This window comes from Simochromis diagramma, unplaced genomic scaffold (genome assembly GCF_900408965.1).
Source record: "Simochromis diagramma unplaced genomic scaffold, fSimDia1.1 OVJJ01000705.1, whole genome shotgun sequence".
Classification (NCBI taxonomy): Eukaryota; Metazoa; Chordata; class Actinopteri; order Cichliformes; family Cichlidae; genus Simochromis; species Simochromis diagramma.
The window spans coordinates 4525742-4549397 of NW_024387448.1; the positions used below are offsets into that span (position 1 = coordinate 4525742).

The window sequence follows — 23656 nt, forward strand, 5'->3', positions numbered from 1 at the left end:
CTGTCAGAATATTTGGTTTGTTTTCAGGAGTGACCATATTTGGACAAGAGGCTGGAAGCCTAAGTTATTGCATGTTAGCATGTTTGGTTAATAAGGTGCATCAATGAACTGCATGGATGCAACATTAAACACACACATCTGCTAGCAACTACTAAGTAGCAGACTTATCAAATACTAAGACTGAACTCACCAAAACTGAAGCAAACAGATTCTCTGCATCTGGCAGCAGGTTTTATTGTTTGTCCAACTGTAATTAGCAGATGTAAAGCTTGGCACACAGCTGCCGGCTATTCAAAATGGCTACCTTCCTTAACAAAACAAAGGCATTCTAAAAATATTTACCCACTGTATAGCACTTCTTAAGAAAATATCTGTAGAGTCTTGGTTTCTGTCAGACTGCAAACATGATTATTTCTGCTGTGAGGTTGAAATTTTTAAAATGTAAGAATTGAGAGGAAGGCAGATGATGTGGTTTCTAATCTAGGGGTCCTCCTTGGATTTGGGCATGCCAAAAGGGAGGGAGACGATCCCAGCTGGACATGAGATTGTCAGTTGTGTCTCTTGGCTGGCTTGATATCCTCTTAGTGCCCCTTTGGAAAGCTAAGAGTGTTGTGTGGGAAGAGGGAGGTCTGAGCAATCTGCAACACATGGTAGATGGATTTATGGAAGTGTCAAGCTTTGTGTAATATCTGACTATTGATCAGATCTGATGGGCCCCCTTTGTTCTAATAGTGTTTTATTGTTTGTCTTACGTGACTCACTGTATAGTGTTTAGATCTAAGAAACCTAAAATCATTCTCATGAATAAAAAAAGCTTCCACTTTAAATATTTCCTTTCCTGTTCTCACATACAGTTTAAGCTTACTGTATTCTGAATTAAGATGTATCTCAGAGGCCACACACACGTCCACGTGGACTCGGTTGGCGTGCAATTATTTTATAGTGACTTTAGCATAACAGTCTCAACTACTGCGCTACAGTTTACCGATAATAATAATAATAATACATTTTATTTATAGGTGCCTTTAAGACCCTCAAGGTCACCGTAAAATAGTACAAGAACAATAGCAGCAATAAAATAATATTTTAATAATAATATAATAAACATGGCAAGATAAAATTTAGACATAAGGTTGGAAAAAAATGAACCATGGAGAATGAAAAAACCTAAGAAGCAGGTCAGTTCTGATTCTTCTTTCAGTCAGAAATGAATGGCACGTAACTTTTTTAATTTCTTGCTACGTTGTGCTTTTGCATTTAAGGAGCACTTGCTGGTGCCCAGAGTAAACCCAGTGCGCTGTGATCTGTTTTTCCTTTTTGAAGGCCTGTTTTTCTGTTATTTGCAAACTTTTTTAATCTTGATTTTTTTTAAATCACAAGATAATATCTGAACAATATATTATTCACTTTTAAAACTGATTTTATTTATTCTAATATTATTATTTAGATGAAAACACCCGTTTTCATCTAAATATGAAAACGGGTGGCCTGTGGCCGCCAGGGGTCCGTTCCAGTGATTTAGATTGGGTTTTACTTTGGTGGTCGTGGGCGGAAGTGTTGATGTGAGCCATTGACGCTAGTGCGTGTGTGTGTGTGTGTGTGTGTGTGTGTGTGTGTGAGAGAGAGAGAGAGAGAGAGAGAGAGAGAGAGAGAGAGAGAGAGATGTGGAACATCCGCCGGAGGAGCGCGCAGACAGACGGACTGCGGGAGGAGTGTTGCCGTGTTCAGGGACAGCAGCAGCAGCAGCTCCAGGACGCACAGCGCTGAAATGGGAGTCGAAATCGAGACCATCACCCCCGGTGACGGTAAAGCCTGCTGTACACTTTAACGTGCTTGCGTGCAGCCATAGAAACAGCGCCTTAATTGCGTCATGAGCATGTTATGTTAAGCTCTCTTTTGGCTTCTCCACAGGACGGACTTTCCCCAAAAAAGGACAGACGTGTGTGGTGCATTATGTCGGTGAGTTTGACGTGACAAACTTAAACTGTGCGTGCACGGACACACTGTACACGTTAGGCACACCGGCGGGTTCACAGGAAGGCCGTCCGAGTGGAGTGACGGCTGTGGGCAACTGTGTCCTACACCCGTTCTGAAAAATAGCTCAGCGTGATAATCCTGAAAGTATCGCAGGAGATGATGAGAATCCTCGCAGGGACGCTGTGAGGGTTGGATTGAGAGCAACGTGCAGCCGGACAAAGTGTGCACAGCAGACATATTTTGTGCCTCAGACCTTTCCAGTCAGTGATTTCTCAGTAGGGCAAAGAGGTATTACTGTCAGTCACCGACTGAGCTGCGTGGAAATTTAACCCCTTCGTCGCGTTTCTACTCCCCGCACATTCGGTGTGTTGGGTAGGTGAAAACGTGCAAAGCAGCATCAGCAACAGTAGGTGGAGGTGGAGGTGGTGGTGTGTCCCGGGGACGGTGCTCTGGATTCACCACTGCGTAAAATAATGCGCGCCTCAGTCTGGGGCCGACCGCTCCATTACAGCCTCATGAAGATCACTGGATGAATGTGGTCATTTGTCTTGTCTGGATAATTAACAAAAGAGGAGGTGGAGGGGGGACGCAGACTGATTCCGCCGCAGGGTTCACTCAGAGGACCAGACCGACAGACCAGAGGAGCCCAGACAGCACGGTTTTAAATCCCGTCTGATTTCCAGCGCTTTTCTGTCTTTGTTGGAGTTTCTCTGGGGTCGTTGGGGGGTTGGGGGTTGGTGGCGTTTAGCTGAGCGGATTATAACCGTCTGGCTGACTGTAATAATAGCAGGCTCAATCCTCTACTATTTTCTGGAGAATTGCACGTTATGTGAACAACACTGAATGTTGGTCACTTCGTCACTCTGAACAAGAGTTAGCAATATCAGTCACATCTTTTATTTTTAACCCCTCCTTTGTGCCACCAGGATAGAGCTGTAGGACTGATGTACAGCACAGTCTGTGGCTAAGACTTATTTTCTGTGTTAATTAATATCTCAGTTGTCTTTTGGTGGGGTTTTTTGTGTTTTTTTTAAGAAAAAATGTTTAGAAAGGAAGAAGCTTATTACAGTTCACTGGAGTCAACTTGGATGGCAGCATAAAATGTTTTGTTGTCTAACTAATAATCCAAAGCCACAGGGTGCAGATGAAGACTGAAATGGTTCAATTCATTTAAGTTTTAATTATATAGTGCCAAATCGCAACAGCAGTTGCCCCAAGGTACTTTATATTGAAAGATAATGATCCTTTAATATTAGAGCAAAACACAACAATAGAACAACCCCTTATGAGCAAGCACTTGGCGACAATGGGAAGGAAAAACTCCCTTTTAACAGGAAAAAACCTCCGGCAGAACCAGGCTCAGGGAGGAGTTGGGTTGAAATTGAACATCATACTGTGTTAAAAAAAGACTAAAGTAGTGACTGGGGCGATCGTGGCTCAAGAGTTGGCAGTTTGTCTTGCAACCGGAAGATTGCCGGCTCGAGCCCCGGCTCGGACAGTCTCGGTCGTTGTGTCCTTGGGCAAGACACTTCACCTACCGCCTACTGGTGTTGGCCAGAGGGGCCGATGGCGCGATATGGCAGCCTCGCTTCTGTCAGTCTGCCCCAGTTGCAGCTGTGGCTACAACTGTAGCTTGCCTCCACCAATGTGTGAATGTGAGAGTGAATGAATAGTGGAATTGTAAAGCGCTTTGAGGGCCCGAAAAGCGCTATATAAATGCAATCCATTATTATTATTGATAGCATAACTGATTGGCAAAAACAATAGTGGATAAAGAAGGATTATCCAAAATGTGAACAATCGTCCATGACAAATTGTCGACATTAGCAAATTGGTAGCACCGTTTAATTGACTAATGATGTATACTTGACCTATTAATATTAACAAGCCTATAACCTATGAGTATAGAGTTATTAACTAATAAGCACGGGGTTTCACAGTCAGATCCAGCCCTCACTCGTCACATCTGGTTTCAAAACACTGGTGATAGAGAAAAGTGACTAACTATCCAGTGAGTGACTGTGTCCATCTTTTATACTGGCTCTCATTTAAACACACTAAGTTTTGGCAACATATACCCCCCAACCCCCATTAATCTCTAGTTGCCGATCAAGTCACACATCACTTACTAGATCCTTCTCACTTACAAATCCCTCCATACCCTGGCCTTCAGTATCTGTCTGACCTCCTTCACCCATGCACACTGTCTCAGATCCTACGATCTTCAGCCATGGGTCTGTCCCTCGCTCTAACCTCTGTACCGCTGAGCTTTCAATGTGGCAGCCCTACCCTCTGGACTCCTCTCCCATCTGAGCTCCGCAACGCTAGCAATGCAATGCTAAAACCGTATGTTGAGGTTTAGCAGTCGGTTGTGTGGCGGGTTTGCATGCTAGCAGAATTTGTGCAATCAAATTTGTGGCTTTTTCTATTGCCAAAGTTTTGCATAAATTAAAACTCTCCTCAGATAGTGCTATATGAAAAGCTAATTTATTACAAGCCACTCATAGTGGAGCATGAAGTTTGTGGATCAGCAAAGTCATTGAGAGTTTTCTTGTGGAAATTGCACACTACTTCATGGAAATCCTTCCTCGTGTTGCTGTTGAGACGTAAAAGCAGTGGACAGACTGACAGATATCATTAGCATGCTTTGCAGTGTATTAAAAGGGAGTAACATGTAGATCATGTCGTGCAGTTCCCAGCATACTAGACTACATATTTGTCTGCACCTGTTTTTAGTTTGGCAAAGCGTGTTGCCTGGTGAGACAGACATAACTCACCCTGTAACACAAGCCTCTTTGCTTCGAGATTATGTAACATGAAGTCAGAGCTCATTTGGGCTTTGCAAGGCAAAGAATATTTTTTAAAACTTGTTTTTAGGCTTGAGACTGCATTCTCTCCTTTTTAATAACCCACAATCTGCAGGATTTCCTCTCTGAGCCGTCTCCCTTCCTGCAAGCCTACAAAGTTATCTTGACATGAAACAGGATATTCCGTTACACAAGCGAGTCTTTATTTGATGCAGACATCTGTATGAAAATCAAAACTTGGTCTGTCTGGGGTCTCGGAGCAGCTCTGCATCCAGGAAATGATCAGCGTGTGAGAAAGTCATTATTGGGTTCTTTGCACTGCAGTGCTCGGATCGAATGGGACCTTTAGCTTGTCCAGATAATCTGATATCTAGATTTCCAGAAGAGGACAGGACACCCCACCGTGCCGCTGGGATTACAGGCTGCATCTTGACAGCTCGCCTCCTGATCTGCGTATCGATATGTGTGATGTTGCATCAAGCAACCACACACACAGACACACACCCTTCCACGGTGGTGGTAATAACAGTAATAACGATGGCGGAAATGGTATTGGAGGGCTGCTATTCTGTGCACCCATGCCTGCATTTTCCTGACTCACATTCAAACCCACCATGCAGACAGCTGCAGCTTCTATTTCTGAGATGCTGAGAATCCCTTTATTTGTGCGCTCTGTATAAACACAGCAGAGATGATGGATGCCAGAGAAGCTTGGAAGACATCACTGTTTGCAATGGTTTTATGAAACAACTTGTACACGTTAGATATTAGCCGGCCTGAACATTCTGTGAGTGATTAGTCCTGTAATTGTTCATGTTCAGGGGTAATGGCTGGCTTTTTCAACAGCAGGATGAGGGCGTGCACCAGCAGCTGTTTCTGTTTCTCTCACACACTGTACTTCCATCTTACCGTTTCCTTGTTTGCAGGCTCTCTCACAGACGGACGGAAGTTTGACTCTTCTCGTGACAGAGACAAGCCTTTCCGGTTCAAGATTGGCAAGCAGGAAGTGATCCGAGGCTGGGAAGAGGGCGTAGTGCAGGTAGGCTGGAGAACTTTGGGAAAAGGTAAAAAGGTTATTATTAGTAGCGTTACATTTTTCCATCATAGACTTTACATGGTGGGTTAGCACGTTTTAGTTTTATATATTCATCCCTCCAGTGATACCCACCTTCAGTTTACTAGGCCATAATCTTCTCACTTTTATTTGGGAAGTTAATTTGCTGCTAACCATTTTGTATTTTCCCTACTAGCTGAGTCACTGGGTAGGTTACTGTTGTGGCGGTCTTCAATATCCATCTGCTGCTTTGTAGGAAGGATCTAGTCCTGTGGTTGGAAAGATTCCAACTCCACTATCTTGGACTGCTGCTGGTGTTCGTACTCCTTACTGGAGATCTTCTGCAAGCTGGAAGGCCACCAAACTGGCTCATGTGCTGCAGTTCTAAGCTGTACAACAGAAGAAAGCTTACTTCACCAGCTGCAGTCCAAGATGGTGGAATTTAACTACAACATTCACTGAAGTTGATGATGATTCAATAAAACATGGATACATCTATGCTCATTCAGCCTATTTTCAGTCAGGTTAACAACCATCGACTCTGCTGAGAAGATGGAAATAACAAAGCTGACGTGTTCCACTGGTTTTGTAGTTCTTTTGGAGCCGGAAGTAATAATAATAATGGATTGCATTTATATAGCGCTTTTCGAGACCCTCAAAGCACTTTACAATTCCACTATTCATTCACTCTCACACACTGGTGGAGGCAAGCTACAGTTGTAGCCATAGCTGCCCTGGGGCAGGCTGACAGAAGCGAGGCTGCCATATCGCACCATTGGCCCCTCTGGCCATCACCAGTAGGCGAAGTGTCTTGCCCAAGGACACAACAACCGAGACTGTCCGAGCCGGGGCTCGAACCGGCAACCTTCCGATTACAACACGAGCTGCCAACTCTTGAGCCACGATCGCCACGAGAAGTGACCATATTTACAGGCGAGGATGGTGTGCTAAGTTATCACCATATGCTAGCTAGTTTGGTTAGCAGACATGCTGTTGCTAATTAGTCTGAACACTAAAAAAAACCCAAAGAATTTCAATCAACAGTTCAGGGACTCTGATTAACTGTCTGCTAAGCGGCGCATGGGCTGGACACAAAAACAAAAGAAAAAAACAGTCTCACCATGAAAGCAGATATAGCGGTAGTGCGAAGTAAAATTCTTACTGGGCAAAAAATGAAAACTGAGATTGCATTTTGCAAAATGTCTTTTGACTTCTGCTTAGGCTATTTGCAGACTTGCAGTCCAACAGATTAGCCAAAACGACCCAGACTAAAAACAGCCTAAAAAAACTGACTTTAGAAAGGCTCCAGGACCAAAAATCGTGGCCTTTGGACTTTGCTTGTTCAGACGTGTTCATTGTTTCCTGTTTATAAACAGCATCATTAAACCTGGAGCAAATGCCATAAATGCCATAGTTTCTGCTACTTGTCTGGTTCCAGGTCATGTAACTAGTTAGTTGTATTACTGTCAATTATGAAATTCAGCTGGTTAAAATGAGGTGGGGATGTCAGTGATATCAATGTACCCGCTCATGTGCTTTGTAAATAAGTGCTGAGCTTATTGTTCCCACTGGTTTTACATTGGACTGACTTGATTGCAGAAAGGAAATAAACATTTTATTATGTGTCTTAAAAAGTCTTAAATTTGTATCTAGTACCCCATACGGAAACCCCAATACAGCACATATAAAATAATGATCAAGCAATGAATCTAAAGCTGGTCTATAAGCTGTGTGAATTTATTCAGATGTCCTCAGAGGACGTTCTGCAGTGTATTGTATGCCACTGGATCAGATTCTGGGGGAAAAGTCATAAAGCTCGGCAGCTTCAGCAGTCATGATTTAGAGGCAAATGTAACTGGGATGGTTTCAAAGAAGATGTATTTTGCTTCTGTAACACATAAATTTATTGACATGGTTCCATTATCGAGTTTTCACTTACCAAGCTCTCCATTAACTCTGTTCCTCTGTGCACCAACACAGCAAGGACACAGCTCCATATCTCACCCGCTCAGCCGTGCAGCATTTAGATGAGGTGGCTGGTGCTGCCTGTGTGGACATCCTGTATTTTTAATGGTAGCAACTTCAAGTTCTCTGTGTGCTCAGTGTGATCTTTAATATACCCACAGGGCATTTAGATTGATTTGCTATTGTGCAGTAAAGCAGTCAGAGTAGATGCACTGTGGATAAGATTGAGGAAAACTGAAGCATCATTAGTAAACAAGATATTTTTACTGTCCCCTGTGGCTTATTATCTAACTTCCACTGCAGAGACTACATTATGATCCAATTAACTGTATTTTCTAGCAGAACAAGTGCTCAATAACAATCCATTGCCTTTGTCCTGTTTCTGTCTCCTCCTCTTCATCCTCCTGCATCTAGATGAGTGTTGGTCAGAGGGCCAAGCTGACCTGTTCGCCTGACTACGCTTACGGAAACAAAGGCCATCCGGGCATCATCCCACCTAACGCCACCCTCATCTTTGATGTAGAGCTGCTGGGTTTGGAGTGAAACAAACCCGCTGCCTTTATTATTTTTTTTAATGTTGTGTAAGTAGTCTGTAAAAAGTCACAGTCTGATATACATTTAGCTAGCTTACATATTAAACACAGGGCAGCACAGCAAGTGATAAATTGACTGGTTCTCGTATCATGCATTTCGACTCTACTTGAGCACTTGGAGTGCTTTATACCCATTCATGCAAGCACTTTTTTCCTACACTTAATTGCTTTCCATCTAAACACACACATTCATACTCTGACGAACACACTGGAGAGCAACTTGGCGTTGCCCAAGGATTCAAATAAAAAATCAGCCACCCAAAAGCCCCATAAACTCATAAGGCTAGAATACAAGGGTTGTTGTTATTGAGAAAATAACTGGTAGCACACTCACAAGTTCAGGCTGCCCTAGAGCTTCCTCTCACCACAGATGAGCTGTTGTTGTTGCACCTTTGTCGTTTTAATTTTTTTACTTTTTGTCCTGACAGGACACAACTAGCCTACTTTAACACAGTACCATAGCATAACAGTTGGCTAGCTTCTTCAGTAGCTAGTTTATTATTTCACATTACATGACATATTGTAGCTGCAGCATGTATTGAATTCACTCACTACCTATTATTATAGCATTTCATTATGTTACAGAACTAACATATTCACACATGAATATGAACTGGCTAAATTTGGGTCAAAAACTGAGCTAATGTAGCTATAGTTATAATGTAGCTAGTTAGCTAGTTATGGCTACATTCTAACTTTCTTTCTGGGCTCTGTTTTTTTAAAGCCTCAGTGTTAGCATTGTTTTCTTCTACTTCAGTGGGTGGTTTTTTTTTTCTAGCTTTAGTTTTTAGCTGACATTCAAAAGCTTGGTTTACAATCTCCTAAAACTCTACAGGTATAACACAAAGACATAGATACCCCATAATTAGTGTAATTAATACTAAAAAATAGAATTTAATGACAGCTTAGTGGATGTGACACCAGACAGCTTTGGGCCACTCCCCTAACTTTAAGTGTTATTAATGTGGAAATTAGCTATAAAGAACAAAACCATTTCTCCAGGTTGTTACCAGGTTGTAATGTTACAGCTAAAGCTCTGTTTGTAGCCAGTTTATACTGGCCATTAGAGGAAATGAAGTTTTTGGCCTTTAATTCTGTAACCTAGAAGTTGATACTTGTTTTTAATGTTCATATATATCCTATATTCCAAGTTACCATCTCAGTCAAATCCAGTTTGGATCCCAGAAGTGCACCTATTCAAATATGTTTCACAGCATCCATTTAGCATTTATGCTTAATTGACTTCCTACACTCCTTGTTTTTACCCTTACCCCTGAATTGGTCGTGGCAGGAAGTTTCATCCTGTTTAAAGGGAGTGTTTCCTTCCCAGTTGCCAAATACTTGTCCATAGGCGATTGTCTGGTTGTTGTGGGGGGTTATCTTATTCCATTAAGTGCCCTGAGTGTATATACTGCTGTTAAACACTTAAGCTTGGTAAGATGACTCTTAAATCTCAATCCAAACTAAAGTGTCAGAGGTATCTCCATCTGTACATCCTAAAATGTTTTTAAACAAGATGTTCTCCTTCATGTTGTCATCACAGGGGACTTCCTACACGGGCGACCAGGAGAGAAGCTAGGAGAGTCTGCACTTGAGGCTCAAGTCAATATTCCACTACTTATTTCATCAAACTATGACAGTTTGTGTTATTTTGTCTCTGTGACTGAGTTGATTCTGTTTTTCCATCTTATTCTTCCTCCTAGAAAAACCATGGGTCATAGCCTTAAAAACCTCCACGTTCTTAATCTTAAAATGCTAATTGAATTGCTTTTCTTTGTGTTTTAGAAATGTTGTGCATGGTTACGCTGAAAAGTACATAACCAATGAACCACTAGCCGAAACATTCATCTTTATAAGTCCAACCCATACTGATGTTATATGTTTGACAGCTTGTTGTATTCCAAAAAAAAAAATAAAGGAAAAAAAAAAGTACAAAAACATATTAAAAGCACACATTTTTATCCCTGCCCAGCTTCAAATTGGGTTAAATAGGCATAAGGTTAAATTTAATGGCTACTTGTTGTGAAAGTCAGGGGAGGCCTTAATGGTGCGACACAGGAACGTAGTTTCTGTAAAACACCACTGTGTTTACTTTTTCATTGAACTTGTGAATTTAAGCTGGCACAAAAGAGAACAAGTAACAGTTGTAGATAGCTCTCATGTGTGCCTAAATCTTCTCACCAGATACACGGTTACTACTTTACCCTATCTGCATGTTGTAGGCCTGATGGAAACTTAGTGCGTACATGCTGAAAGCTTTGCATCTGATTTTATTATTACTGCCTTCTCATCTTGCCAAGTCTTTAAACCCCATTTAAAGCCATACACAGGTCGAACGGTGCAACAACGGGATTTGTGGGAACACGTGTCAATTGGAAGTTTGGTTATTTTTGTCTTATAAAAATAGGATGGAAATGCTTGAAATCAAGGGGAGGGTGTCAGTCAAATTGCAACCTCCCTGATTTATTTTGTGGATCAATTACAATTGTGTATTTTTTCAGATGCTCACTTTCTATCTCTAGAATCAACATGGCTGATGTTCAACCTATGACGATAAATTTTCTTCTTTTTTTAGTTATATTTTATTTTTTTGCCACTGTTAAGTACCACACTGCCTAACTGAAGTCTGTGTTGTCATAAAAAAAGTTGCTGACACACAGGCGTCCTTGTGGTTTTTGTATCTAAAAAAAAAGTAGTAGTTTTAAATGGAGTTTAAATGAAGGGATTTGCTGGCCTGGCTGTCTGATATTGACTGTTGATGTTGCACATTGGCCAAGCTGCAACTGGTGTGACAGCAGTCCACCTATGTACTGTGTAGTTCTGTGCTGATGCATTACTGTATGCAGGCTAAACCAATGAAGACATATTTAAAATAAAAGAAGTACTCTCCACATGCCTATGAAGTTTATTTTTGGCTTTTTCCCCCTACTCCACTGTATTTGATTTATTACCATTTGGGGCGTGACAAAGTGCAGACCAATCATCATGCTGAAGATCAACAGACACAGACAAAGCACATAGCTTCAGAGGCTGTCTCTGTTTATTGACTGCTGCTCACTGACCTGCAAGCCAAGGGTGGGGTAACCTAGACAACTAAACTGATGAGCAGCTTATATAATAAATTGTATTAACATTAGATAAACACTTTAAAAATCAATAACTTGTGAAACTATTTTACCACAAGTGCCTACAAGCTAATCATAAATAAAAGCTTTTGTGCATATTTTTTATCTCTCCTAGAATTCCACTTGGTGCCATCTGGAACCTTTAAAAGGTGCTCGGGATGCATGAGCTTACTGGGGGGGAAAGTAAAAATGTGCTGCTTCAAGCTGACTGGAACTCTGCATGAGTTACTGCACTGCAAAAAGACCAGTTGGATTAATACTGAATGAATACATTTTATATTGTTGGCTTAACCTTTTTATAACTGCTTTCATCTAGACAGCAAGAAATACTATGTTCTTAAAATCTTTGAAGACAAATAATGAATTAACGCCTGAATTCATGTTAAGTAAACCTTTTCCCTTCTGTGTTTCTGGTTATAGTTATTATTGACAACATATAGACATATAGGGAATATAGAAGGATTCTAAATATCACATTACTTCTTAAGGTCAAATAAGTTAAATCTTTAATAAAATGTCTTTTATCTTTAAAACTATGCTTAAAATGCTGCTACCTTTGTATTAGCAACATTCAGGAAATGACACAGGAATATGGGGATTCAAAATATCATGTTCTAGTTTGTGTCTAAGTATCATGTCACCTCTGACCTCAATTTTAAATTTCACATCTGTGTGGAGTTTGCATGGTTTGGGGTTATGTAAATAGGTAATTCTAAATTGCCCATAGGTGCGAATGGTTGTCTGTCTCTATGTGTTAGCCCTGCGACAAACTGGCGACCTGTCAGGATAGGCTTCAGCCCCCTGCAACCCTCACAAGGATAAGCAGAAGAGAATGGATGGACAGTTCTGAACTTTACTATGCAAATTACAGATTCTTTACTCTTTTCAATCTGGTTTTCAAAAGTACTCCAATGAGACTGCTTTCTTGAAGATCTATAATGATCTTTTAATGGCTTCTGATGCAGGGAATTATTCTGTACCGTATTTACCGCACTATAAGGCTCACCAGATTATAAGGCGCACTGTTGAAGACTGGCTCTGTTTTCATACATAAGGCGCATCATATTATAAGACGCATTAAGACAAACAAAAAATAACTCGACCTTTATTAAGCTCATTCACAGTAACTCTTAACACTGTTAAGCTGTAACACATTAAATATTGAAAAATACACACTTTTTCCAGTATGGTACATTCAACTTCCACAATTCCCTCAAACTCTTCACCTTCCGTGTCCGAGTTACGGTAAACAGCTGGGCAATTTCGGCATCAAGCATGCCCGGATCCCTCTCACACCGGATTAAAAGGCGTTTAAAGTGCATTCAGCAGAATAAAACAATCGAATGAGTTAAAATTTAACCAACTCATTCACAGTAACTATTAACATTGTTAAGCTGTTAAACATCAAATATTGAACAATACACTTACATTTCCAGTTCATTCAACTTCCACAAATCAATCAAACTCTTCACCTTCAGTGTCTGAGTTAAACAGCTGGGCAATTTCGGCATCAAGCATGCCCGGATCCCTCTCATCATTATCCGAATCAGTCTCGTTGCTGTTACTTAGCTGTTCAGTGATTATTCCAGCCTTCGTGAAAGCTCGGACGACACTTGAGACTGATACCTTAGCCCAAGCAGCCACGATCCATTGGCAGATAGTGGCGTAACTCGCTCGGCGTTGCCTCCCTGTCTTGGTGAATGTGTGTTCGCCTTCTGTCATCCAATGCTCCCACGCAGCTCGTAATTTAACTTTGAACGACCTGTTGATACCAATATCTAGTGGTTGGAGTTCTTTGGTTAATCCACCCGGAATGACGGCAAGCTCCGAATTAGTTTGCTTCACTTGGGTTTTGACAGCCTCGGTGAGATGGGCGCGCATGGAGTCGTAGATCAAAAGAAACGGAGATTTGTGGAAAAAGCCATCCGGTCTCTTGACATAAACTTCCCTCAGCCACTCGCTCATTTTCTCTTCGTCCATCCAGCCCTTTGAGTTAGCCTTGACGATGACGCCGGCCGGAAACTTTTCTTTTGGCAAAGTCTTCCTCTTGAAAATGACCATGGGTGGTAGTTTCTGGCCATTAGCTTGGCAGCCCAGAACTACAGTGAAGGATGACTTCTCGTTCCCTGTGGTGCGTATAGATACCGTACTGGTCCCTGTTTTCTCGACAGTACGGTTCACGGGGATGTCAAAGGTGAGGGGGACCTCGTCCATGTTAGTGATGTGTTCTGGCCGGATCTTCTTTTCAGTGATCTTATTCTGGCAGTACGTGCGGAAAATGGCCAACTTTTCTTTGTAATCGTTTGGCAGTTGCTATGAGACAGTAGTTCTTGTGCGGATTGAGAGATTATGCCTTTTCATAAAACGGAAGCACCAAGAATGTCCCCCTCGAAAGTGGTTGATCTGCATGTCACATGCTACCGCTGTTGCCTTGAGTCGAATAGAGATTGTAGAGACACTTCTACCTGCTGTTCTCTGTTCAATAACCCACTGTTCAATTTTGTCCTCTAACTGCGGCCATTGCGCCTTGTTCCCTCGGAAACTCCTTTTGGTCTTCTTTACTTGTTTTAGGTCATCTTTTTGCTTCCTCCACTTGCGCACCATGGACTCATTAATGCTGAATTGTCTGGCAGCTGCTCTATTTCCATTCTCTTCTGCATAACTAATTGCTCGAAGTTTAAAATCAGCTTCGTAAGCGTGTCTCTTCGCGGGTGCCATTTTGGAGTCGTTATACACACACAACACGGTAATGTTGTGTTGAAGCACAGTACGTATTACTCCGCGAGGCTCCTGGCAACGGTAACCGTAATGCTCCAAAAAGTGGCACTAAAAATCTTTTTTTGACAGATTTTTGAGCATAGTGTGCCACATAAAACCGGTTCGAGGTCAGTAAGCACAAACCAAAATTCATACATAAGGCGCACCAGATTATAAGGCGCACTGTCGATTTTTGTGAAGATTTAAGGATTTTACGTGCGCCTTATAGTGCGGTAAATACGGTAATAATTTTTGCTTGATCTCAATGAAGCCTTTGATACCATTGACCATAAAATCCTACTTAATACGCTTAAAGTTTTCACTTGTGTATTTTGGTTTTTCCTTAGGCTGGGTTTCTACTTATCTGATAGGACCTTCACTGTTAGAGCAAACAAGTTCACCTCCCTGACCTGCAGGTTAGAGTTCAGTTTTGGATCCATTATTATTTTCTTTCTACATGCTTTCTCTAGTTGGCATTATTCAATCTTTTAATAACATTTCTTATCATTTCTATGCCGATGACAATCAGCAGTATATGTCTTTTAAGCTTCATCACCTAAACTCCGGCCAGGTGGTGGAATTGAATTTAGGATCTTCTTGCTGTGAGGCAACAGTGCTAATCACCGAGCCATGGTGCTGCCCAAGAACTAATTTTCTACAATTGCTTTCTAATAATTTATAATAATTTGCTTCTACATGGCAATTTTGAAATAGGCAAATAATTACCAGTAGAACTTGCATCAAGATTCTGTTTCTTCAGAATCTGTTACTTCACAGTTACCTTGCCTCAGTATTAATGAGTCACTGTTAATGACAGACAGCAATGTGGGACCATTGCTGGTGAGTCCCAGACAGGACAGAAGGAGGTAATATATCTAAGGATATTATGACAAGGATTTCATTTGACCTATTACTGTAGTTTAGACCATTCATTGTAATTGGAGAAAAAGAAGTAGATGATCCAGGGCACCAAGGACCATTTTCATGAGGGGAGCCATTTGAGGAGATTTTTGATCTCAAGTCCATCAACTTATTTACAAAGTGATTGAGAAATGTATTGCAATCATCATCAGACAGTTGAGTTGGAGAACAAACAATACTGTTGATAATCTCAAATAATACCCTTGGATTATTCTTATGACAATTTATGAGATTATTGAAATAAGAGTATTTAGCCTCTTTCACTGACTTATTATATAAGCCAAGAATCTCTGAATTATTGCAAGATGAATATGAGTAGGCCCTTATACATGTTGAACAAAGTTAAAAGAGTCTGTAATGCTCAGGAGTTCCTTAGTGATACTATTTGATGGATCTTCTGCATGAATATAAGTCCCAAACAGTGATGACCATGCCAAACCTAATAGTGGGAGTTAAAAAGACTTGAAATACTGACAGAAAAGATTGAGCAGACCCAGGAGGTGGAAGATAAATTAAAATACCATACATGAGCTGATCTCTTCCAATTTTGATCATAATCATCTCGAAAGAGCTGTAAAAGCTTGAAGAGATCATCTGGTATAAAAATGTATTGCGGGGCATAGCTATAAAAGATAAAGATGAAGCCGACGAAGTAGTACAAGGAAACCGTCTCTCTTCCCCCGCTGCCTCCGATGAGTCCTCCAAAGCAAAGGTGGAATGACTGGCAAGAGTGGAGATATGCTGGGTGCTGCGACGCACTCAAGCATTCTGTGCTGGCACACGATGGCGCTAAACATGTTTAAGACATTTATAGCACTTGTTTATTTAATTCAGCTTCACAGACAGAGTTACATCTATGTCAGTTTTTGAGAGTAGGACTCTGTAGTGTAAATTAGCCCTTATACTTAGGGATGGGTACCGGTATCCGGTCCCATGATGGCACCGGTTCTGACATAAACGGTAGTAACCAGACCGAAAAGCAGCGCACATTTCGGTGCTTTATTTCGGTGCTTTTTTTCCCTGAGCTGTGATACACTTTAGATTCTAGCCAATCATTTTACGTTTCCGAGGATAGTAGGCGGGGCCAGGTACGTACGTACGTTCTTTTAGAGCAGAGCTACAGATTAAAAATGACCAAGGCAAAGCGGTCAAAAGTCTGGCTGTACTTCACAGCAAAATATGCAAACTCAGCAGCCTGCAACAAGTGCTTTAAGCTGATACTGTGATACTGTCAAAGGAGGTAACACCTCAAATCCGATGAAACACCTGGCGACGCATAGCGTTTTTTTTAAAAGCCGAGAAATGTGCCTTATTTGATAGCTTGCTGTGAGACCTCACACCGAGCACATCTACTGCGGGTGGGCTCAGTGTTGCCAACTCCTCAGTAAGGAAAATCGGTATTGGCTGTCCTAAAGGGACTAAAGACCTGAGTAACACTCTGGGCAACTTTGGGCTGACTCAGCATGTAACAGAGGCCACACATAATAGAGGACACACTCTTGACCTACTGATCTCCAAAGGCCTGAGCATTTCAAAGGTTACTGTGTCTGATGTGGGCCTGTCTGATCATTACTGTGTTTTCTTTGAAAGTAAAATCTCAGCCCACACAAATATATCAACAACAGTGATCACAAAACGGTGTATAACTGAACACAGTAGTGCAATTTTTAACCAGGTCTTCCCATTAACACCTGACCTGCCCAGAGGGTCAGTCAATGAGCTCGTCAATAGCTTCAATGCTAACATGTTAAATGTAATGGACACTATTGCTCCCATTAAGGTGAAGGTTATCTCTGGAAGGAAAAAGTCTCCATGGAGAAACTCCACACTGGTGAAAAATGAAAAAAGAGAGTGTAGGAAAGCTGAGCGCAGATGGAGAAAAACAAACCTCCAGGTTCATTATGACATTTATAAAGAGAAACTTCACAATTATAATTTACAACTGAGGAATGCAAGGAGGTCCTACTTCTCTGACATCATCACTAAAAACAGCCATAATGCTCGGGTCTTATTTTCTACAGTTGACAGGCTAACAAACCCTCCTGTGTCAGTGGCAGCTGAACTTCATTCGACCATGGCCTGCAATGACTTTGCCAAATTCTTCACTGAAAAAATCCAAAAAATTAGACAAGCAATTGGTACATCAACAGCAGATCCAGGATATGTACTGTGTCCACCAAAAAACTGTTTAAACACCATGAAACATTTTCAACCTATTAACAGCAAAGACCTGGAGGACATCTTAGGTCAACTGAACTCCTCCTCCTGCTGTTTAGATGTCCTGCCAACAAGTTTTTTCAAAAAGGTCTCAAAGACTTTAGAGTCAGACCTGTTACAGATCGTCAACTTTTCTTTATTATCAGGTGTGTTTCCAGAATCACTAAAAACTGCTGTAATCAAACCTATACTGAAAAAGGACAATCTTGACAAGACACAAATGAACAACTACAGGCCGATCTCAAATCTCCCGTTTTTAAGTAAGATCATTGAAAAAGCAGTTTCTCAACAGCTCAATTACTTCTTAAAACAGAATAATTGCTACGATGCCTTCCAGTCAGGTTTTAGACAGAACCACAGCACTGAAACCGCTCTGACCAAAGTGTTTAATGACATATGTCTGAATACAGACAGTGGAAAAATGTCAGTCCTAGTTTTACTGGATCTCAGTGCAGCATTTGATACAGTTGACCACAACATATTACTCAAACGACTGGAGAACTGGACAGGTCTTTCAGGAACTGTACTAAACTGGTTCAAAACATACTTAGAAAACAGGAAATACTTTGTATCAATAGGTAACTTCACATCTGAGCAGACAAGTATCACATGTGGAGTTCCCCAAGGTTCCATCTTGGGACCCCTTCTGTTTAACATCTACATGCTCCCACTGGCACAGATTATAAACAACAACAAAATAAACTATCACAGCTATGCAGATGACACACAAATATATATCACAATGTCACCAGGAGACCGAGGCCCTGTACAGGCTCTTGGTAAATGCATTGAGGAAATCAATGACTGGTTGTGCCACAATTTTCTCCAGCTAAACAAAAACAAAACTGAGGTAATAGTCTTTGGCGCCAAAGAAAAACGATTACAGGTCACCAGAGAACTTCAATCTATACATCTAAAAACCACAAACCAGGCGAGAAATTTGGGTGTAGTGATGGATGCAGACCTAAACTTAGAAAAACACATTAAGACAATAACAAAGTCAGCTTACTATCACCTCAAGAATATATCAAGGATAAAAGATCTGATGTCTCAACAGGACCTGGAAAAACTAGTCCATGCATTCATCTTTAGTAGGCTTGATTACTGTAACAGCATCTTTACAGGTCTACCTAAAAAATCAGTCAGACAACTACAGCTCATTCAGAACTCTGCTGCTCGAGTCCTCACTAAGACCAAAAAAGTGGACCACATCAGTCCAGCTCTGAGGTCCTTACACTGGCTGCCTGTCCGTCAGAGGATAGACTTTAAAGTTCTGATGCTGGCCTATAAAGCTCTGAATGGTTTAGGACCAAAATACATCAATGACCTCCTGACCCAGTATGAACCATCCAGATCCCTCAGGTCATCTGGATCCGGTCTTTTATCAGTTCCCAGAGTCAGAACCAGACACGGAGAAGCTGCATTCAGCTTTTATGCTCCTTATATCTGGAACAAACTCCCAGAAAGCCTCAGATCAGCTGAAACACTCAGTTTATTTAAATCCAGGTTGAAGACTCACCTGTTCTCAGCTGCATTTGAATAAAGCACCAAATCCACACTTTAAGCTTAAATTTCAAAACTTACATTTAACTACTGATTTTATCTACTGTTCTGATTTTATCTGTTTTGATTTTATATACTGTTGTTTGTTTGTTTGTTTGTTAATTAGTTAGTTAGTTTATTTGCTTGTTTTAATCAATTTTAAATCATGCTTTTTATTTGTTCTTGTTTCTAATGTCTCTGTAAAGCACTTTGAATCACCTTGTTGTTGAATTGTGCTATACAAATAAACTTGCCTTGCCTTGCCTTGCCTAAAAGTCGCTAGAAGTCGCTTAATGACGTCATCACCTAATTTGCATAATTGGTCATGCTAATTGTGGTATACTGTAACTAGCAGCAGCTATTACTACCTCCCACCTGTAGGTGGTGCAGTGTTATTGTATGTGTTCTGAGCTTATGGAGTAAAAAGTCCGGACCTCCACCATAGCCTCGTCTCAGTCCTCTGTGCTTGGTCTAAAGTTATTATTGACCACAACCCACGCTACACGGGCAGTTGGAGCAACACTGCATAAAGTTACAACATGGTGTCAGAAGTCGACAAGTCCGTGTGAACAGGGACCGCGACGTGAGTAAGCTAGCCGTAGATTAGCTAACAGTAGCCGTTGCTAACGGCATGGAGCAATTCAAGCCACCATCACCGCTACTGCTCACAGGCAATTTATCTGAGACCTGGCGCAGATGGGAACAAAGATTCAGACTGTATATGACTGCTACGGGTGCGTTGGAGAAGGATGAAAAGGTTAAAATAGCCATTCTTCTCCACACTATCGGCGAAGAAGCGCTTGAAGTGTACAACACGCTCACAGTGACCCCGACCGGAGACGCACTGACAATGGCGGACATTTTGAAAACGTTTAAGGAATACTGTAGTCCACGAAAGAACGTTGTTTTTGAGCGCCACAAGTTCTGGTCATACCCAATGTCGGCGGATATAACAGTGGACAGATATGTCACGGAACTCCGACAGAGAAGCAAAAGTTGTGAATTTGGGATCAATGAGGACGACATGATCAGGGATAAATTGGTGTTCAGCATAAGTGACGCAAGACTAAAAGAGAGATTGCTTCGTGACAACGACCTCACACTGCGCAAGACGATAGAAATATGCAGATCAGCAGAAGTGGCCAAGTCACAGATTCAGGCCATGCAGTCAATAACTGCAGCCCAAGACACGTCAGTGGACGCATTAAGAAAAATGCCAGGATACATTAAATCAGGACACAGTAAAAACAAACTGAGCAACGACAAGCAAACAGTTTGTCACAAATGCGGCAACAAACACGCATTCCGACAGTGTCCAGCCTATGGGGCAACATGTCACAAGTGTGGGAAAAATAACCACTTCTCAAAAGTGTGCAGAGCTAGCGCAGAGAAGAGTAGACACTTCAAGAAAACAAAAACTATTAACAACATTGAAACTGATGGCGATTCACTATACATCGGCATGGTATCCAGCGACAAGCACAAGACTGGAAAATGGCATGAAAGTGTGACAATCAGAGACGTACCACTCACCTTCAAGCTAGACACAGGCGCGGACGCAAATGTGCTCCCCAGATCAGTTTATGACGAGTTACCAGATAAGCCTCGGTTACAGCCCACAAAGACTGTACTCATAGCTTTTGGTGGAGCCCGCATTCGTGCAGATGGTGTGGTGTCTCTTGAGTGTGAAGCACGGAAGCACAAGGCTGTGTTTGACTTTCTTGTATCAAGCCATGCAGATAAACCGATCCTAGGTGGACAAGCTTGTGAAGAGCTCCGTCTGGTGCGACGAGTTGAGACCCTTGCCATGACATCCTCTGTACCGAAATCAGCCAAACCACCTTCTACCTCAGAAGAACTTGTGGAGATGTACGCTGATGTGTTCACAGGCTTAGGTGAGTTCCCTGGAGTTCACCACATACATATTGACCCAAATGCAACACCTGTGATTCACGCATGCAGGAACGTGCCACTCTCCATAATGGATGCGCTGAAGAAGACGCTACAGGACTTACAAAACAGAGATGTCATAACGCCTGTCAATGAGCCTACAGATTGGGTCAACAGTCTTGTCGCCACACAGAAGAAGAACGGAACACTAAGGGTGTGTTTGGACCCTTGTGATCTGAACCAAGCAGTTAAACGCCAGCACTACTCCATTCCCACACACGAGGACGTTCGCAGCAAGCTAGCAGGAAAATCCATCTTCACCATATTGGATGAAAAAGATGGATACTGGTAGATCAAGCTGGACGAGCCGTCATCAAAGCTCTGTACCTTCAATACACCTTGGGGCCGATATCGCTTCCTCCGACTCCCATTTGGGATCAAATCAGCCAGCGAGGTCTTTCAACAAAAGAATTGTGAGACTTTCGGCAACATTCCTGGTGTATTTATCATTGCAGATGATATGATAATTGCAGCTACATCAGAGCACGAACACGACGAAATCCTGCAGAAGGTCATGGAGAAAGCAAGAGCAGCTAACGTGAAGTTTAACAAGGACAAAATTCAGTTCAAAGTTGACACGGTGAAATACATGGGCCATATCATCACAGCAGCAGGGCAGAAAGCAGATGTTTCAAAGATCAAAGCTATTGTCGACATGCCGACTCCAGAAGACAAACAAAGCCTTCAGCGCCTGCTGGGAATGACGAAGTTTTTGGCACAGTACATCCAAAATGAAGCATCGCTCACAGCACCTTTGAGACAGCTACTCAAGAAGGACACAGTGTGGCAGTGGCAGCCACATCACACAGCAGCGTTACAGACGCTCAAGGCGACGCTCACACAAGCGCCAGTGTTGAGATTTTATGACCACAAGAAACCACTAACACTGCAGGCCGATTCTTCAAAAGATGGGCTGGGCGCATGCCTATTACAAGAAGGGCAACCTGTGTGTTACGCGTCACGAGCACTCACAGACACAGAAAAAAGGTATGCACAAATAGAAAAAGAGTTGCTAGCCATTGTGTTTGCTGCTAAACAATTCCACCAGTATGTCTATGGAAGACCAGTGACAGTGCAATCTGATCATAAACCCCTGGAGGCGATAGTGCGCAAGCCGCTATGCAAGGCACCAGCGAGGCTACAAGGAATGCTGCTACAACTACAGAGATATGATCTCACCGTCACGTACACCCCCGGCAAAGACATGTTCATAGCCGACGCACTTTCACGTGCCACAACTACCAGTGACGACGGAAACGTGAGTGAAAACGCAAATGATGAAAGAGTTGTGTATGCTCTGGAGGCCACAGCAGCATTGAGCGAGAAAACACTGTGTGACCTGAAAAAAGCAGTGGCAGCAGACAGCGTACTACAAGCCGTGCGCGAAAGACACTTCAACGGATGGCCGCCCAGAAGGAAGAGTTTAGACAAAACACTCCACAGCTACTGGCCTATGAGACACGATATCAATTTCCACGATGACATTATTATGATCGGGGACAAGATCGTAATACCCCAAAGCTTCAGGTGTGTGATCCTGGAGAAGCTGCACCTTGCCCACCAAGGCGTGCAGCGCACAAAAGCCAAAGCAAGAAGAGTGCTGTACTGGCCTGGCATGTCACGCGACATAGAGACTATGCTTGAAAAGTGTGAACAATGCCAGCAAATGCAGCCAAAGAACCAGGCTGAACCGCTTATTCCACACCAGATTCCAGAGCTGCCATGGATGAAAATCGGAGCAGACATCTTCGAACTGAACGATCATCCATATCTTTTGTTAGTGGATTATTTATCAAAATATCCAGAAGTTCTTAACTTACCTGACAAAACAGCACACTCTGTGATTCAGAAGATGAAATCAGTCTTCGCAAGACATGGAATTCCCAAAGAGATAGTGAGCGATCATGTTCCATTCGCCAGCCACGAGATGAGATCGTTTGCAGCATCCTGGGAGATAAAGCTAACTTTCTCCAGTCCCGGCTTTCCTTCTTCGAATGGCATGGCGGAGCGAGCCATAAAGACTGTCAAACATGCACTTAAGAAAGCTGCACGGACTGGAACAGACCCACATCTAGTGCTGTTGTCTTTGAGGAACACTCCAGTCACAGGACTTAGTGTGTCACCTGCACAAATGTTGATGGGACGGGTTCTCCGCAGCACCCTGCCATGCACCAGTGCTGTGTTGAGGCAGTCAACCCCACAGAACATTCACGACAAAGTGCGTGGGTTGCAATCAAAGCGGAAACGCCACTATGATCAGCACGCAAGACCATTGCCTGCTCTGACCCCAGGCGAGACTGTGCACATGCAAACAAGGCGCGGTTGGGAGCCAGCTGTTGTAACTCATCGGCGAGAGGAACCACGCTCCTACACTGTGCAAACACCAGATGGTAAAGTGCTCAGGAGGAACAGGAGACATCTGAGGAAAATACACCCAAGTCTGTTCAAGGACACACCCATGGACCCAGATGAACTGTCCGTTCACACCCAAGAGCCAGTGGAGCCACCAGCAAGTGACACCACACAAAACTCTAGTCCTGCAAGTATGGACAACACACCCACATGTTACACACGCAGTGGCCGAGCAGTAATACGCCCTGCCAGGTATAGAAACTGAGTGATCACGGAGCCTAACGTCACTCTTCCCTGTATCTGAGTTGTTCTGTACAAGTTAGATAACTGTCTTGTTGGAAAAGAGAGAAAATATGTCATGCTTCATATGTTCATTTTGACATGTCTTATCTAATC

General features: G+C 42.4%; 1 protein-coding gene across 1 annotated transcript; it reads left to right on the top strand.

Annotated features, from left to right (window-relative positions):
- The first annotated feature begins 1658 nt into the window (after positions 1-1658).
- Positions 1659-11295, top strand: fkbp1ab (FKBP prolyl isomerase 1Ab). The gene is made up of 5 exons (XM_040013825.1): positions 1659-1805; positions 1912-1959; positions 5711-5823; positions 8218-8384; positions 9940-11295. Exons 1-4 carry the CDS (start codon positions 1769-1771, stop codon positions 8344-8346), a joined length of 327 nt encoding a protein of 108 aa, XP_039869759.1. The 5' UTR covers positions 1659-1768; the 3' UTR covers positions 8347-8384; positions 9940-11295.
- The last annotated feature ends 12361 nt before the right edge of the window (positions 11296-23656 follow it).

What these genes read in the sequence shown, in the direction of transcription:
- fkbp1ab (XM_040013825.1), top strand. Translation starts at nt 1,769, where the DNA reads ATGGGAGTCGAAATCGAGACCATCACCCCCGGTGACG. An exon ending in GACCATCACCCCCGGTGACG is followed by an intron (nt 1,806 to 1,911) that starts GTAAAGCCTGCT and finishes GCTTCTCCACAG; the next exon opens with GACGGACTTTCCCCAAAAAA. An exon ending in GTGTGTGGTGCATTATGTCG is followed by an intron (nt 1,960 to 5,710) that starts GTGAGTTTGACG and finishes CCTTGTTTGCAG; the next exon opens with GCTCTCTCACAGACGGACGG.